Genomic DNA, 18,010 nt, shown 5'->3' on the forward strand with positions numbered 1-18,010 from the left:
CGTGCGCTTCCCACAGTGAGTCCGCTCAGGCAGGGCTCCTGGGGAAGCCAGAGGGTCCTGCCCCCCAACTTCACAGTCAGATGTGACTCTCAGCGAGCCAGTAAAACAGAGGTTTATTAAATGACAGGAACATGGTCTAAAACAGAGCTTGTAGGTGCAGAGAACAGGACCCCTCAGCTGGGTCCATTTTGGGGGGCAGTGAGCCAGACAACCACGTCTGCCCTTCACTCCATGTCCCAGCCAGCCCCAAATTGAAACTCCCTCCAGCCCCTCCTCCTCTGGGCTTTGTCCCTTTCCCGGGCCAGGAGGTCACCTGATTCCCTTGTTCTCCAACCCTTTAGCTCTCACCTTGCAGGGGGGAAGGGGCCAGGCCATCAGTGGCCAGGAAACAGGGTGTCGGCCATTCTCTGTGTCCAGACTCCTGCACACACCTGCCCTCTAGGGCTCTGCAGTGATCAGACACCCTTATCCCACCACCTAGATCCTTAAGAACTGCATAGGTGAAACTGAGGCACCCCCACACTATTCAGAGGAAACATTAAGAACAGTCCCACTTCGTCACATCAGCGCCCCCACAACTTGTCTAGGATTTTATCGGTGGTAGGCATCGGACACGGTGATGGCACTGAACTTCCCATATCCACACAGAACCGGATCAACCCATCCTTCTTGGGGACCAGCACCATGGAAGAGGCCCAGGGGCTGGAGGATGGCTGGATCACCCCTAAAGCCAGCATGTCTCCAACCTCTCTCTCCAGGTCCTGGGCTGTTTTTCTAGTGACCCTGAATGGGGAACACCTGATGGGAAGATTGGCTCCTGTTTCCACCCGGTGAACAGCCAGGTTAGTGAGCCCAGGCCGGCTGGAGAACAGCTGCCGGTGTGAAGGCAGCACCTCTCTGATCTCTGCCTGCTGGGCAGGGGTTAGCTGGTCTGAGAGGAGAATTGATTCCAGCGAGGGGTCAGCCCCCCCCTCAGGGAGGAGTCCCACCAGGGGATCCTCTCCCTTCTCCTCCCACTGCCCACACCCAGCCAGCCCCAACTTCTCCCTGTCCCAGTATGGCTTCATCATGTTGACATGGTGCACCCGGTGGCGGTGTGCCCGGATGGACAGTTCCACGACATATTTCACTTCATTTTCCTGTCTGATGACCTTGAAGGGGCCGTCCCAGGCAGCTTGCAGCTTGTGCTTCCTCATGGGGATGAGAAGCATCCCCTGATCCCTGGTAGCCTAGAAGCAGGCACGTGCTGAGCGGTCGTACCAGACCTTCTGCTTCCTCTGTGCCCTTGCTAGGTTTCCCCTGGCCAAGCCCATGAGCTCCGCGAGCTTTTCCAGAAAGGTCAGAACATACTCCATCGGGGGAGGCCTTCCCCCCGCACTCGTCCCTCATCAAGTCGAGGGGTCCCCTCACCCTCCTCCTATACAACAACTCGAAACGGGAAAACCCTGTGGATTCCTGGGGCACTTCCCTGTATGGGAACAGCAGGTGGGGTAAATACTTCTCCCACTCCTGTGGGTGCTGGTCCAGAAAGGTTTTCAGCATCATCTTTAGGGTCCCATTGAACCTCTCCCCCAGCCTGTTGGACTGAGGGTGAGACGCTGAGGCCCAGGTGTGTCAGACCCCACACTTCTCCCACAAGCACTGGAGCAGTGTTGACATGAAGTTGGACCTCTGGTCTGTAAGGACCTCCTTGGGGAACCCACTCTGCTAAAAATGGTGAGCAGCGCGTCTGCCACGGTGTCTGCCTCCATAGAGGACATGGCCACTGCCTCGGGGTAGCGCACAGCGAAATCTACCACCACCAGAATGTATTTCTTCCCCGACTGGGTTGCCCTGCTGAGGGGCCCCACTATGTCCATGGCCACCCTCTGGAAAGGCTCCTCTATGATGGGCAGAGGTCTCAGAGCTGCTTTACACTTATCCTGGGCCTTCCCCCCCCCCACTCTGGCAGGAGTCCCAGGCCCTCAATACTGTTGGACGGCATCAAAGGCCCCGGGCCACTAAAAGTGCTGCAGCAGCCTCTGCCTGGTGCACCAGATGCCCTGAAAGGGGAATATTGTGGGCCAAATACAACAGTCTGTGGTGGTCCCTCTGGGGGAGGACCACCAATTGCCTCCTGGCTTTCCAAGGTTCAGTTGGCCCTGAACCAGCCTGTCATAAATATAAAGGGAAGGGTAAACCCCTTTAAAATCCCTCCTGGCCAGAGGAAAAATCCTCTCACCCGTAAAGGGTTAAGAAGCTAAAGGTAACCTCGCTGGCACCTGACCAAAATGACCAATGAGGAGACAAGATACTTTCAAAAGCTGGAAGGAGGGAGAGAAACAAAGGGTCTGTGTCTGTCTGTATGCTGCTTTTGCCGGGGACAGAACAGGAATGGAGTCTTAGAACTTTTAGTAAGTAATCTAGCTAGGTATGTGTTAGATTATGATTTCTTTAAATGGCTGAGAAGAGTTGTGCTGAATAGAATGACTATTCCTGTCTGTGTGTCTTTTTTGTAACTTGAGGTTTTGCCTAGAGGGATTCTCTTTGTTTTGAATCTAATTACCCTGTAAGGTATCTACCATCCTGATTTTACAGAGGTGATTCCTTTACTTCTATTAAAAGTCTTCTTGTAAGAAAATTGAATGCTTTTTCATTGTTCTAAGATCCAAGGGTTTGGGTCTGTGGTCACCTATGCAAATTGGTGAGGATTTTTACCAAACCTTCCCCAGGAAGTGGGGTGCAAGGGTTGGGAGGATTTTGGGGGGAAAGATGTGTCCAAACTACATTTTCCCAGTAAACCCAGTTAAAGTTTGGTGGTGGCAGTAGAAATCCAAGAGTAAAATAATTTTGTACCTTGGGGAAGTTTTAACCTAAGCTGGTAAAAGTAAGCTTATGAGGTTTTCATGCAGGTCCCCACATCTGTACCCTAGAGTTCAGAATGGGGAAGGAACCTTGACACAGCCCATTCCCGGTACAGGAATCCCTTCTCCCACAGAAATCTCTCCCGGCAGTCCTCCCCCTGGGATCCTGCACCACTGTGGCCAGCAAGGGCCCTCAGTTTCTCTAAGGAGGGATCCTCCTGCAGCTCCATCTGGAATTCGGCTGCTGGGTTTGAGGGTACAGCCCTGGTTTGCAGTGCCTCAGTTTCCCCACCTTGGGACAGAGGCTCTGGCCCAACACTGTCAAGCCCTACCCTCGGTGCTTCGGTATCTCCCCCCCGCCCACCCCCAGCATAGCCCTATCGACTGCGGCCTCCTGGACCTGCGGTGCCCCCTCTTGGTGGGCTTCGGTTGACCCCCCCCCGCCGGGTTCTGCTCGGCTGCCATTTCCTCCATCTTCAGGCATTGAGCCACCTTGTGTCCTTTTTGGCCACAGTAATTACATTTCAGGTCCCTCAAGTCCCACGGGGGATTGGCCCACCCCGACCTTCAGGGGCACCCATGAGTTGGGCTACCTGGAGTCCCACCCTGGAGAGGTCTCTGTGTGACTCCCCTTCTGAGTCATAGAATCATAGAATATCAGGGTTGGAAGGGACCTCAGGAGGTCATCTAGTCCAACCCCCTGCTCAAAGCAGGACCAATCCCCAACTAAATCATCCCAGCCAGGGCTTTGTCAAGCCTGACCTTAAAAATATCTAAGGAAGGAGAGTCCACCACCTCCCTAGGTAACGCATTCCAGTGCTTCACCACCCTCCTAGTGAAAAAGTTTTTCCTAATATCCAACCTAAACCTCCCCCACTGCATCTTGAGACCATTACTCCTCGTTCTGTCATCTACCACCACTGAGAACAGTCTAGATCCATCCTCTTTGGAACACCCTTTCAGGTAGTTGAAAGCAGCTATCAAATCCCCCCTCCTTCTTCTCTTCCGCAGACTAAACAATCCCAGTTCCCTCAGCCTCTCCTCATAAGTCATGTGTTCCAGTCCCTTAATCATTTTTGTTGCCCTCTGCTGGACTCTTTCCAATTTGCCACATCCTTCTTGTAGTGTGGGGCCCAAAACTGGACACAGTACTCCAGATGAGGCCTCGCCAATGTCGAGTAGAGGGGAACGACCACATCCCTCGATCTGCTGGCAATGCCCCTACTTATACATCCCAAAATGCCATTGGCCTTCTTGGCAACAAGGGCACACTGTTGACTCACATCCAGCTTCTCGTCCACTGTCACCCATAGGTCCTTTTCTGCAGAACTGCTGCCGAGCCATTCGGTCCCTAGTCTGTAGCGGTGCATGGGATTCTTCCCTCCGAAGTGCAGGACTCTGCACTTGTCCTTGTTGAACCTCATCAGATTTCTTTTGGCACAATCCTCCAACTTGTCTAGGTCCCTCTGTATCCTATCCCTACCCTCCAGCGTATCTACCTCTCCTCCCAGATTAGTGTCATCTGCAAACTTGCTGAGGGTGCAATCCACACCATCCTCCAGATTATTTATGAAGACATTGAACAAAACCGGCCCCAGGACCGACCCTTGGGGCACTCCACTTGATACCGGCTGCCACCTAGACATGGAGCCATTGATCACTACCCGTTGAGCCCGACAATCTAGCCAGCTTTCTATCCACCTTATAGTCCATTCATCCAGCCCATACTTCTTTAACTTGCTGGCAAGAACACTGTGGGAGACCGTGTCAGAAACTTTGCTAAAGTCAAGGAACAACACGTCCACCGCTTTCCCTTCATCCACAGAGCCAGTTATCTCGTCATAGAAGGCAATTAGATTAGTCAGGCATGACTTGCCCTGGGTGAATCCATGCTGACTGTTCCTGATCACTTTCCTCTCCTGTAAGTGCTTCAGAATTGATTCCTTGAGGACCTGCTCCATGATTTTTCCAGGGACTGAGGTGAGGCTGACTGGCCTGTAGTTCCCAGGATCCTCCTTCTTCCCTTTTTTAAAGATGGGCACTACATTAGCCTTTTTCCAGTCGTCCGGGACTTCCCCCGATCGCCATGAGTTTTCAAAGAGAATGGCCAATGGCTCTGCAATCATGTCCGCCAACTCCTTTAGCACTCTTGGATGCAGCGCATCCGGCCCCATGGACTTGTGCTCGCCCAGCTTTTCTAAATAGTCCCGAACCACTTCTTTCTCCACAGAGGGCTGGTCACCTCCTCCCCATGCTGTGCTGCCCAGTGCCGTAGTCTGGGAGCTGACCTTGTTCGTGAAGACAGAGGCAAAAAAAGCATTGAGTACATTCGCTTTTTCCACATCCTCTGCCAGTAGGTTGCCTCCCTCATTCAGTAAGGGGCCCACACTTTCCTTTACTTTCTTCTTGTTGCTAACATACCTGAAGAAACCCTTCTTGTTACTCTTAACATCTCTTGCTAGCTGCAACTCCAGGTGTGGTTTGGCCTTCCTGATTTCACTCCTGCATGCCCGAACAATATTTTTATACTCTTCCCTGGTCATTTGTCCAGTCTTCCACTTCTTGTAAGCTTCTTTTTTGTGTTTTAAGATCAGCAAGGATTTCACTGTTAAGCCAAGCTGGTCGCCTGCCATATTTACTATTCTTTCTACACATCGGGATGGTTTGTCCCTGTAACCTCAATAAGGATTCTTTAAAATACAGCCAGCTCTCCTGGACTCCTTTCCCCTCATGTTATTCTCCCAGGGGATCCTGCCCATCAGTTCCCTGAGGGAGTCAAAGTCTGCTTTTCTGAAGTCCAGGGTCCGTATTCTGCTGCTCTCCTTTCTTCCCTGTGTCAGGATCCTGAACTCAACCATCTCATGGTCACTGCCTCCCAGGTTCCCATCCACTTTACCTTCCCCTACTAATTCTTCCCGGTTTGTGAGCAGCAGGTCAAAAAGAGCTCTGCCCTTAGTTGGTTCCTCCAGCACTTGCACCAGGAAATTGTCCCCTACACTTTCCAAAAACTTCCTGGATTGTCTGTGCACCACTGTATTGCTCTCCCAGCAGATATGGGAGACTTCAGTCACCCTGATGAGAACCAGGGCCTGCGATCTAGTAACTTCTGTGAGTTGCCGGAAGAAAGCCTCGTCCACCTCATCCCCCTGGTCCGGTGGTCTATAGCAGACTCCCACCACGACATCACCCTTGTTGCTCACGCTTCTAAACTTTAATCCAGAAACACTCAGGTTTTTCTGCAGTTTCAATCTTGAGCTCTGAGCAGTCATACTGCTCCCTTACATACAGTGCAACTCTCCCACCTTTTCTGCTCTGCCTGTCCTTCCTGAACAGTTTATATCCATCCATGACAGTACTCCAGTCATGTGAGTTATCCCACCAAGTCTCTGTTATTCCAATCACATCATAATTCCTGATGTGGAACTCCCTCCTGCCCCCTATCTGCTGTTCACAAACTCATCCAATAGTGTCCCTGCACTGCGCAGATCTTTAGGCTTCCAGTCCACTAACCACATCCTAAGGTCTGGAGGGCAGATGTCATACAGCTGCCCCAACCCCACCAGGTTACACCCCTCCTCTGTGGTAGTGGCCCCTGTGCCCTTCCCACACCTACAGGGATATTCCCCCAGCAGATTGGCGACCTCCTTGTAAGTGACACCTGGGGTCTTGCGTACACCCCGGAATCGTTTCCTGTACGCCTTGGGGGTCAGTTCATACTTCAGCAGCAAAGCCTCTTTGAACAGGTCATAGTCCCCCATCTCAATACCATCCATTTGGCTGAATGGCTCTATGGCCTTGGGACCCAGTAGGGGGGTCAGACAGTGTCATAACCATACAGCTAAGGGTAGCCTAGAATTCCTCCTTACCTAGTGTTGGCCCATTCCCAGCTTCTGGCAAACAGAGGCTAGGTACACTTCAGAGCTTGGGTTTGCATCCCTGCTCATCCTGACTAATTCATGAATTAATCTAGTTCTTTTTTAAACCCTGTTATAGTCTTGGCCTTCACAACTTCCTCTGGCAAGGAGTTCCACAGGTTGACTGTGCATTGTGTGAAGAAATACTTCCTTTTGTTTGTTTAATAGGCAACAGGCTTAAATTTCATTTGGTGATCTCTGGTTCTTGTGTTATGAGAAGCAGAAATAGCACTTCCTTATTTAGTTTCTCCACACCAGTCATGATTTTATAGACCTCAATCATATCCCCCCTTAGTCGTTTCTTTTCCATGCTGAAAAGTCCTAGTCTTCTCTCTCCTTATAAGGAAGCTGTTCCATACCCCTAATCATTTTTGTTGCCCCTTTCTGTATCTTTTCCATTTTCAATATATCTTTTTGAGATGGGGCGACCACATCTGCACACAGTATTCAAGATATGGATGTAGTGTGGATTTATATAGCGGCAATATGATATTAATTCTGTTAATGTTGCATTTGTTTAATCACTATAGAGTGCCTAGCACAACAGATCTTTGTCCATGACTAGGGCTCCTGGGCACTATGCTAATACAAATAAATAATAACAATGATGATGCAGAATAGACCTGAGCTCTCCCTCCTGTAGCTGGGCTGGCTCTGCTGAGTTAAAACGAGCAAAATGCAACAAATCCTCCCCCTTCTCATTTTTGTCACTACCATCACAGCTCTGATTCCAACACACACACACACACACACACACACACACACACACACACACACACACACACACACACACACACACACACACAGGCCAGCTAAGGAGATGCCATTTTTAGCCAGTCACGTTTCAGAGCAAAAGCACATCATGGTACTGAAGTGACAACTTCCAGAGGCCCCAGCATGGGCCGGGCAGCTTAGTCTAAGCAGGGCAGCCCATACTCATGAGCAGACACCCCTCCCTACTTGCCCACACTCCCAGCATACATAGGGTTGCCAGGTGTCTGGTTTTTGACTGGAACGCCCAGTTGGAAAGGGACCCTGAAAAGGGTCCCGTTAAAAGTCCGGTCGGCGGTGCTGCAGGGCTAAGGCAGGCTGGTCCCAACCTGTCCTGGCACTGCGTTGCGCCCCAGAAGCGGCCAGCAGGTCCAGCTCCTAGGCGCGGGAGCCATGGGGCTCTGTGTGCTGCCCCCACCCTGAGCACCAGCTCCACACTCCCATTGGTTGGGAACTGCAGCCAATGGGAGCGGGCGGTGGGGGGGGGGTGTCAGTGCTTGTGGGTGAGAGCAGCGCACCGAGCCTCCTGGCCCCCAGCCTAGGAGCTGGACCTGCTGCTGGCCACTTCCAAGTCAAGCGCAGAGCCAGGACAGGCAGGGAGCCTGCCTTAGCCCCGCTGACTGAGGTAAGCATGTGCCCCAACCCCCTGCTCCAGCCCTGAGCCACTCCCCCAAACCCAGAGCTCCGTCCTGCACCCCCAGCCCCACCCCAGAGCCTGCACCGCCAGCTGGAGTCCATACCCAATCCTGCACCCCAACCCCCTGCCTCAACCCACAGCCCCCTCCCGTACTCTGAATTCCTCAGCCCCAGCCTGGAGCCCCTCCTGCACCACAAACCCCTCATCCCCGGCCACACCCCAGAGACTTCAGCCCCAGCCCCAGCCCCAGCCCCAGCCCTCACTCTCTCCCACACCCCAACCCCTTGCCTGAACCCACAGCCTCCTCCCACACTCTGAATCCCTCAGCCTCACCCCCCAGCCCGGAGCCCCCTCCTACAGCCCAAACCCCTCATCCCTAGCCCCACCCCAGAGCCCGCACTCCAGCTGGAACCCTCACCTCCTCCAGCACTCCAGCTCCCTGCCCCAGCCCAGAGCTCCCTCCTGCCTGAACCCCTCATTTCTGGCCCCACCCCAGAGTCTGCACCCCCAGTTAGAGCCCTCACCCCTCCCATACTCCAATCCCCTGCCCCAGCCCAGCGAAAGTGATTGAGGGCAGGGGAGAGCGAGCCACCGAGGGAGGGGGAATGTAGCGAGAGGGGGGCAGGGGCAGGCGCAGGGGCAGGGTGTTTGGTTTTGTGCAATTAGAAAGTTGGTAACCCTAAGCATAAACAGCTCCCAGACCCTCAAGCTGCACTCCCAGAGTGCACTGCTCCCCTCTCAGCTGATGTCCCAGCCTGCACCGCTCCACCTCTGACCCACGTTCCCAGCATGCACTGCTCCTGCCCCTCACCTGCTGTCCCAGCCTGCACCACTCCACCTCTGACCCACGTTCCCAGCATGCACTGCTCCTGCCCCTCACCTGCTGTCCCAGCTTGCACCGCTCCACCTCTGACCCACGTTCCCAGCATGCACTGCTCTACCATCCAGGCTGCGCTCCATCCCCTGCCACCACTGCTGTCCCAGCCTGCACCATGGCCCCTTAGCCGCACTCCCCCATTCGCCCCGCCCTCCCAACACGGCCTGCTCCAATCCAAGCCCGACCCTGGGGGGCGCCAGCTAACCCCTGCGCCGAGTGCCCAGGCCCCTCCCGCCCCGCCCCTTCCGCGGGCGGGCTGACTTGAGCAGCCTCGCTGGGGTGCCCGAGGGGAGGGGGCGGTTGGAGCCTCGCTGAGGTGCCCGAGGGGAGGGGAGGGGAGGGGAGGGGGCGTGAGCACCTCGCTGTGGTCTCACGGCGCAGGACAAGGGAGCTTCGCGGTGCCTGCTCCGGAGCTCCAGGAGCCGCCTTCGCACTGAGACCACGCGCCCCTGGTTCGGCGCAAAGTCTGCTGGGTAACGCCTCCTGCCGGGTTCCCCTCCCCTCCCCCGGGCCGGTAACCTATTCCCTCTTCCCTCCCCCCGGCTGGGTAGCCCTTCCCCCTCCCCCCAGCCGGGTAGCCCTTCCCCCTCCCCTCCTTGTCCCTCCCCCTCCCCCCAGCCGGGTAGCCCTTCCCCCTCCCCTCCTTGTCCCTCCCCCTCCCCCCAGCCGGGTAGCCCTTCCCCCTCCCTCCCCCTTCCCCTTTCCCCGGCTGGGCCGGCGGGGTAGCAAACATATTTTCTGATGAGCAACCAAATCTGAGATTCAGGTTGTCTCTAGACTGTGCAGTCCTTTAAATTCTCTCTTATTTAGACTTATAATCTTGGGGGGAAGGATTTTTTTTAGAGGACTGATGCATTCAAATTGTATGAATTGCAGTGAAGACAGGAGAGAATCTAACTCTTTGTGTTGTTTGTGTTGTTTGTTTGTTTGTTTTAACTAAAACATCAGGAACCAAGTTCTTCATACAGATCATGAGCCACAAGGTAGGTGTAAAAGTGTTGACCTCTCAGGAAGGTGGAGGGGCTCAGGATGGAGTATTACTTTAAGTGTGTATAAGAAAAGATAACTGAGCTCCCCAAATACATGGCTTAATTTTTCTTGGGAACTGGTTCTTTGAATCCTCTTAAATGTATTGGGAAAAGAGGATGTTTCTGACAAAAATCTGTGGATTTTAGCATCTTGGAGGAAACCTTTTCTCTGTGGAGCACAAGAATACGTGGTTCCCGGTACCCTACATTATACGTGGGCCCCCAAGAATAAGCTTGTATCCTATGCCTGCACAGCGTAGTTGTAAAGTCTACCACTTGCTGTAGTGCAGTTGATCTTTGACACTTAATAGCTGTGATGGATAAATTGAAATGACTTTAAAGTTATTTCCAGTGCCTGGAAGTTGAAGCTAGAAAAATGCAGAATGGAAATAAGGTTTATTTTTAACAGTGAGGATAATTAACCATTGGAAAAATTACCAACTGTTGTAGATTCTCCATCAAATTTTCAAAAGACATCCAATTTTGATTTCAAAAAGATCTGCTCTAGGTCAAATGGGAATTAATTCCTGGCAGTCCTATGCCTTGTGTTCTACAGAAGGTCAGCCTAGATCAGTAGTTTTCAACTTTTTTTCATTTGAGGACTCCTAAAAAATTTTGAATGGAGGAGCAGGACCCCTTTGGAAATCCTAGACATAATCTGTGAACCCCCAGGGGTCTGCCAGTGGCAGGTTAAAAACCACTCCTAGATTATCATAATTCTCTTCTGGCCTTAGAAATCTGTGAATCTCCTCATTTTTCGTCTGTAGGGTTGATATTTTTAGGAGGAGAGTGACACTCAGAGACTGGCTCAAAGCGTCCTCCAACAAAGCTTCAGTTCTTTCAGCATCAGTCAAATGGATTTAGAAGGCAACTATGGTAAGTGTTTCTTTGCTGGCTTCTAATATTCATGCAGGGAACTGGCCTAGATGACCTCTCGAGGTCCCTTCCAGTCCTGCAATTCTCTGTTTCTATTCATGGTTCCTGCAAAGATACAGTGAGAGATCGCTTCGATCTTTGAAAGTATCTTAAACTTGGTTAAAGGAGGGAGTGGAGTAACTTTCCGCTATAGGCATTAAGTTTGGTGAATATATGCTTCTGTGTATTAGAGCAGCAGTTCACAACTTCTTTCATTCTGGGACCCAAAACCAGGTGCAGCGGTGGTCTTGCAATTCAAAACCACACAAACGTTAGAGGCAATAAAGGATGATGTGGGTCAATATCACAGCAAGAAACAATACCTAGGTTTTTCAAGGTGGGTGTGAGACCGGCTGGGTAATATGTAGTTGTTGGGTCGGGGCCTGGGTGTTCTGAGACAAATGCTTCTAGGCAGTGTATTGGGTGCAGATACTCTACATCATGCCCCAACCTTTGTGAGCCAGGAAGGCTGGAGTGGGGGCGTAACTCAGCTGTGTGTGGTTCGTTTTATTAATTTAGTGTATGCAATCCGGCCAAGCCGCAGCGTTCTTATCAGTGATGTTCAAGGCATGAAGAGCTCCAGGAAGTTGCCATTTTGCAGTCCTCCACAGTGTGCATCATGGTTTGTGAGTTCCCACATTGACCTAGAGGACTATGTCCCCCAGCTGCAGCATGTCTGTGGTGTGGAGAAATGGATGATCCAACTAGCAGATCAAATTTGCTGTGTGGGGTACAAACTGGTTATAAAGCTACAGTCATGTCTTGTGCAGCCAGGGCCTAAATCAATTTCCTGGGGATCATCCCAGTGAAGTGACGGTTCTTATTAAGGCCCTGTCCTTGCCATAATTCATAATAGACTTTATTCCCAGTGGCTGGCTCCAAAATGCGTTTTGCTACAGACGCAACATGGTTAATATCCTGTTAGTACTAGGGCTGTCAAGCAATTGAAAAATGTAATCGCGCACTTAAAAATAATAGAATACCATTTAAACATTTGTGGATGTTTTCTACATTTTCAAATATATTTATTTCAATTACAACACAGAATACAGAGTGTACAGTGCTCACTTATATTTATTTTTCATTACAAATATTTATACTGTACAAAAAAACAAAAGAAATAGTGTTTTTCACTTGACCTAATACAAGTAATATAGTGCAATCTCTTTATCATGAAAGTTGAACTCGCAAATGTAGAATTATGTACAAAAAAAATTGTTTTGTTTGAGAATGCAATGTAAAACTTTAGAGCCTACAAGTACACTCAGTCTTGCTTCTTGTTCAGCCAATTGCTAAGACAAACAAGTTTGTTTACATTTGCAGGAGAAAATGTGTCCACGCTGATGAGTTCTGCTCAATAACGATCCAAAGCAGTGTGGCCCACACATGTTCACTTTCATCATCTGAGTTAGATGCCACCAGCAGAAGGCTGATTTTTCTCTTTTGGTGGTTTAGATCTGTAGTTTCCACATTGGAGTATTGCTCTTTTAAGACTTCTGAAAGCATGCTCCACACCTCGTCCCTCTCAGATTTTGGAAGGCACTTCAGATTCTTAAACCTTGGGTCGAGTATTGTAGCTATCTTTAGAAATCTCAGATTGGTACCTTCTTTGTGTTTGGTCATATCTGCAGTGAAAGTGTTCTTAAAATGAACATCATTTGCTGGGTATTCATCTGCGACTGCTATAACAGAAAATCTGTGGCAGCATGCGGGTGAAACAGTGCAGGGGGCGCACCGCTCTCCCCCAAGGAATTCAGTCACATGTTATTTAACCCATTATTTTTTTAACAAGTGTCATCCTCATGGAAGCATGTCCTCTGGAACAGTGGCCGAGGCATGAAGGGGCATACGAATGTTCAGCACCTCTGGCATGTAAACACCTTGCAATGCCGGCTACAAAAGTGCCATACAAACGCCTGTTCTCACTTTCAGGTGACATTGTGAATAAGAAGTGGGCAGCATATCTCCCATAAATGTCAACAGACTTGTTTCTCTCAGTGACTGACTGAACAAGAGGTAGGAGTGAGGAGACTTGTAAGGTCTAAAGTTTTACATTGGGTTTGTTTTTGGGTGCAGTTATGTAACAGAAAAATCTATATTTGTAAGTTGCACTTTCACAATAAAGAGATTGCACGTCAGTACTTGTATGAGGTGAATTGAAAAATGAGATTTCTTTTGTTTATCATTTTTACAGTGCAAATATTTGTAATAAATAGAATAGAGTGAGCACTGTACATTTTGTATTCTGTGTTGTAATTGAAATCAATATATTTGAAAATGTGGAATACACCCGAAAATGTTTAATACACACACACAATAGAATACCAATTGAAATGTAACTGTGCGATTCATTTTTTTAAAAAAATTTTTTTTGAGTTAATCGCGTGAGTTAACTGTGATTAATCGACAGACCTAATTAGTACCATGGTCAGGTAAGGGTGCTGCCCTCTCCAGAGGCCTAGCCAGGTATATGGTGTTGGTTTGAGGCATTGGGGACTTTTTTCCCCCCATAGTAGTAGTTCATGGATGCACGGGCTTGGTGCTCTGGAACCATTGAATGAAGTTCAGGGCTTGTCTACGCTTCCGCTTAAGTTGATGTAACTTGTGTCAGTCACGGATATGAAAAAGCCACCCCCCTGAGCTGTCAGCACCGGCACTAAGTCAGTGGGACACACTCTCATTCTGTCATAGCTTCCACCTTTCACTGAGGTGGAGTAATTATGCTGACAGGAAAGCGCTCTCTGGTCTTCATAGTGCGTTTACACTACTGCCCTACATTAGCGCAGCTGCAGTGAGTCTGGTGAAGACTAGCCCCCAGACCAGGACCCTCTTGCAGTGTGACTGCCCCTTGGGGCACACTCTCACTAGGACAAGCCTCCTGGGCTTCAGCTCCTCCTTGGTCTGACCTCGGAGCATTCAGCATCCCTGTTGCACACCATAAGCTCCCTGCAGTGAGCCACCTGAATAGGACACCTGGGGAAACCTTACACGCCCTCCAAAGGGGCCATGCACCCCCGACTTCAGCAGTCAGGAGTGACTCTCAGCCAGCGGTGTAAAACAGAAGGGTTTATTAGTCGTCTGGAACACAGCATAGAGCAGAATCTATTTAGCACAGAAAGCAGGAAGTTACAGCAAAGTTCAACTTGAGGAGCCCCAGAGCCATGGGTCTCTCCTCCTGAGTCCCAAACCAGGAGTCTGACCAGCCTCCAGCAGCCCACCTACAGTCACACCCAGTTGCCCCTCCTCCATCTTGTATGCTGTTCCCCAGGCAAACCGGTCACCTGGCCTCCACCTCCCTTTGTTCTCCAATTCCTCCAACTGGCTCGTGCAGAGGATGGGGCCCAGCAATCAGTTGCCAGGATACAACTATTGTCTGGGCCCAGGGAGCTAGACGGCACTTGCACCTTCCCTCTCGGGGTATCTGCAAAGGTCCCACACCCTTCTCCCCCCACCTAGATACTTGTGCAACGCATAGGGAAAACTGAGGCGCGCACAGTATTCATACAAACACTAGGACACTTTCCACTTAGGACAAATGGCTACTTGTGACGAAGTACCTGTGTCAGTCTTTCTCAATGGCCTGTCCCTCAGATCTCCCTGACACTGTTTAGAAAGGCTGCAAGCTTTGGATTCACCAAGGGCAAGTGATGCCTGACCAACCTGATTGCCTTCCGTGATGAGATAACTGGCTCTGTGGATATGGGGAAAGCAGTGCATGTGATATATCTTGACTTTAGCAAAACTTTTGATACGGTCTCCCACAATATTGTTGCCAGCAAGTTAAAGTAGCATGGATTGGATGAATGGACTATAAGGTGGATAGAAAGCTGGCTAGATTGTCGGGCTCAACGGGTAGTGATCAATGGCTCCATGTCTAGTTGGCAGTTGGTATCATTCGGAGTGCCCCAGGGATCAGTCCTGGGGCTGGTTTTGTTCAACATCTTTATTAATGATCTGGATGATGGGATTAATTGCATCCTCAGCAAGTTTGCAGATGACACTAAACTGGGAGGAGAAGTAGATACGCTGGAAGGTAGGGAAGGGTCCAGAGTGACCTAGACAAATTGGAGGATTGGGCCAAGAGAAACCTGATAAGGTTCAACAAGGACAAGTGCAGAACTCTGCACTTGGGAAGGAAGGAAGGAAATCCCATGCACTGCTACAGTGTAGAAAAGGACCTGAGGATTAGAGTGGATGAGAAGCTGGATATGAGTCAGCAGTGTGCCCTTGTTGTCAAGAAGGCCAATGGTATATTGGGCTGTATTAGTAGGAGCATTGCCAGCAGATCGAGGGAAGTGGTTATTCCCCTCCATTTGGCACTAGTGAGGCCACACCTGGAGCGTTGCGTCCAGTTTTGGTCCCCCCACTACAGAAGGGATGTGGACAAATTGGAGGGAGTCCAGCGGAGGGCAACAAAAATTATTAAGGAGCTGGGGCACATGACTTACAAGGAGAGGCTGAGGGAACTGGGGTTATTTAGTCTGCAGAAGTGAAGAGTGAGGGGGAATTTGATAGCAGTCTTTAACTACCTGAAGGGGGGTTCCAAAGAGGATAGAGCAAAGCTGTTTTCAGTGGTGGCAGATGACAGAACAAGAAACAATGGTCTCAAGTTGCAGTGAGGGAGGTCTAGGTTGGATATTAGGAAACACTATTTCACTAGGAGGGTGGTGAAGCACTGGAATGGGTTACCTAGGGAGATGGTGGAAACTCCATCCTTAGAGGTTTTCAAGGCCCAGCTTGAGAAAGCCTTGGCTTGGATGATTTAGTTGGTGTTGGTCTTGCTTTGAGCAGGGGGTTGGACTAGATGACCTCCTGAGGTCCCTTCCAACCCTGATATTCTATGATTCTAAGCTGGTCCCTGGTATCAAAAAGGTTGAAAAACACTGATCTTTGTAATCAGTCTGCCCCGTCCCCCTTACTTCCAGCTATCTAGAAAACCTCCCACAGTCCATTGGCCCATGTTCCTTTCTGTGCATGCCCTCTGTACTCTGATACAAACGCGGATAAATAGCATGGAAGGTGTGAGGGGAGACACATTTGTGATGGCAAGAAAGCTGCTGCATGGACACAAACTGAATCCTGAAGAAGAGGTCTATGTATGCTTGAAAGCTTGTGTGTCTCACTATCAGAAGTTGGTCCTCCCCTACCTTGTCCCTTCTGTGTAACTGTTAAGTGATTAAGGTGATTCATGCCTGTCTCTGGGTCATAGTATGGACTAGGAGGGAACATTTTCAAAAAGTGCCTGTGACTTAGGCCCTCACTATGTTCAGTGAGTGTTGGGCTCTTAAGCACCTGCCAACCTCTGCACTTTACAGGGCCAAGTGCACTGTAGTGCAAATTGCATCCTTTACTCCAGACATGTTTGTTTCAGTTTGATTTTTTTCTTAATCCAGCAGAGATGGCCTTGGAGTCTGAAGGTAAATGCAAAAGGATTTACTTCAGAGTGCCGTGCTTCTGCCAATCCTTAGCATGTCACTACTGTACAACTAGCTAATTTGGTAGCTTCAAGGGTTTTTATAGTAATGTTTATTTCCAGCTCACTGTTCTGCATAAGTATAGTCATTAATATGTACTGGCCACTCTGCACTACTGATTGCGCTTTCCTCATTTTTAATTGAATATTCCACTCACCCAAAATCCGAAGTGAATTTGGTTGGGTACACACAGCGAGTGCCAACTTAGCAGTTTAGCATTTTTGTCTCGGCTATTAAAAATTGATGGCTTAACCCCGTTAGAGGGCAGCTCCAGTACCTAGTATGCTTCCACTCTTGTTAATTGTGTTGATGATGAACTTAAATCTTGTTTTACAGAATGTTTTTTCTTTTGTCTTTTTATTCCTTCTCTTCCAGTTGATGCTTTGGATCCAGAGAGGTTAATACAATGTCCCTACGATAATGATCATCAAATCAGGGCCTGTCGGTTTCCCTATCATCTTATAAAGTGCAGGAAGGTAGGATGGGATGTTAAGGTCTCTAATGCACTTGGGAAATCATATTTTTGCAAATGCTAATGCATGGTGAGCTCAGTATGCTGTGCTGCCTTTTGCTAGAAGGATGCATTCACTTGCTATTAGGCTGGAAGAAGCCGTCTTTATTTCATATTTATATCGCTCATCCATTTACCACTTCGTAAAAGCATCCAGTTCATATTTAGTAATGCCCTTCGGATCAGTGCATTTACCCTGAAGAAAGGCGAAACAGGTTCTTCAGAATACCTAGCTCAGTGATGGGATCCTATTCTCTTCCAACAGTTCACTCATGGGACCAGGCTATTTACTTCCCACTCAGGCCATGGAGCAAATGCAGCCAGTGTTATATGGATGCCTTCTGGCTGGCCAAAGCAGAAGTGATCTGATGTTGCAGTTAATTCTTTACTTTGCAATCAGAGCAGGAGAGCTGCTAAGCCATCTTTTTTTATACTGCTAATAACTCTATTCAGTGTACATCTGTCTGCAAGTCCCTCTTCGCAGTCTTCTATCCTGGGCGAGAATGCTGTATATTTAAGAGGAGAATCTGCTCCTTTCTTTTGTCCTCTCAGTCTAGTATCTTATTTTAAGCTCTCCAGTGCTAGTGTATATTAGTTGTACTGGTATAAGCGCACTTATACCGGTATAACTGCATCCACGTGTAAAGATGATGTCCTGGTCTGATTGTATTGGTTAGGAATCACGCCCCTAGCCAACATAGCTCTAGTAATATAAAAGCCATGCAGAGCAAGCCTGAGCAGTGGGTTCTTCCTCTTTGTATTCTTGCTCTTTTCTAAGGGTAAAGGCTCTTCATTCAGTGGGGGCCAGTAGTGCTCTTTTATGTCCACACTAGTTTACCTATACTGGCAAAATGCTCCCAATATAGATGTGGCCTCAGCTGGAACATTGAGTAACTTCCCTCCTGTTTCAGGAGGGTTAAATTAACTGCAAAGACTTAAGCTCTAGCGCAGGCAGAGACTTATCATAGAATATCGGGGTTGGAAGGGACCTCAGGAGGTCATTTAGACCAACCCCCTGCTCAAAGCAGGACCAATCCCCA

At 49.5% G+C, this 18,010-nt stretch overlaps 1 protein-coding gene across 1 annotated transcript in view; it reads left to right on the forward strand.

The window, feature by feature from the left end:
* The window catches only part of LOC141975302 (gametocyte-specific factor 1-like), a 113,479-nt gene that overhangs the window by 86,529 nt on the left and 8,940 nt on the right, over nucleotides 1–18,010 (forward strand). Inside the window, exons 2-3 of the mRNA XM_074935599.1 lie at nucleotides 10,853–10,946; nucleotides 16,835–16,935. Coding sequence (XP_074791700.1) covers nucleotides 10,853–10,946; nucleotides 16,835–16,935 — 195 coding nt within the window. The remainder of the gene's footprint in view (nucleotides 1–10,852; nucleotides 10,947–16,834; nucleotides 16,936–18,010) is intronic.

This window comes from Natator depressus, chromosome 20 (assembly GCF_965152275.1).
Source record: "Natator depressus isolate rNatDep1 chromosome 20, rNatDep2.hap1, whole genome shotgun sequence".
NCBI lineage: Eukaryota > Metazoa > Chordata > Testudines > Cheloniidae > Natator > Natator depressus.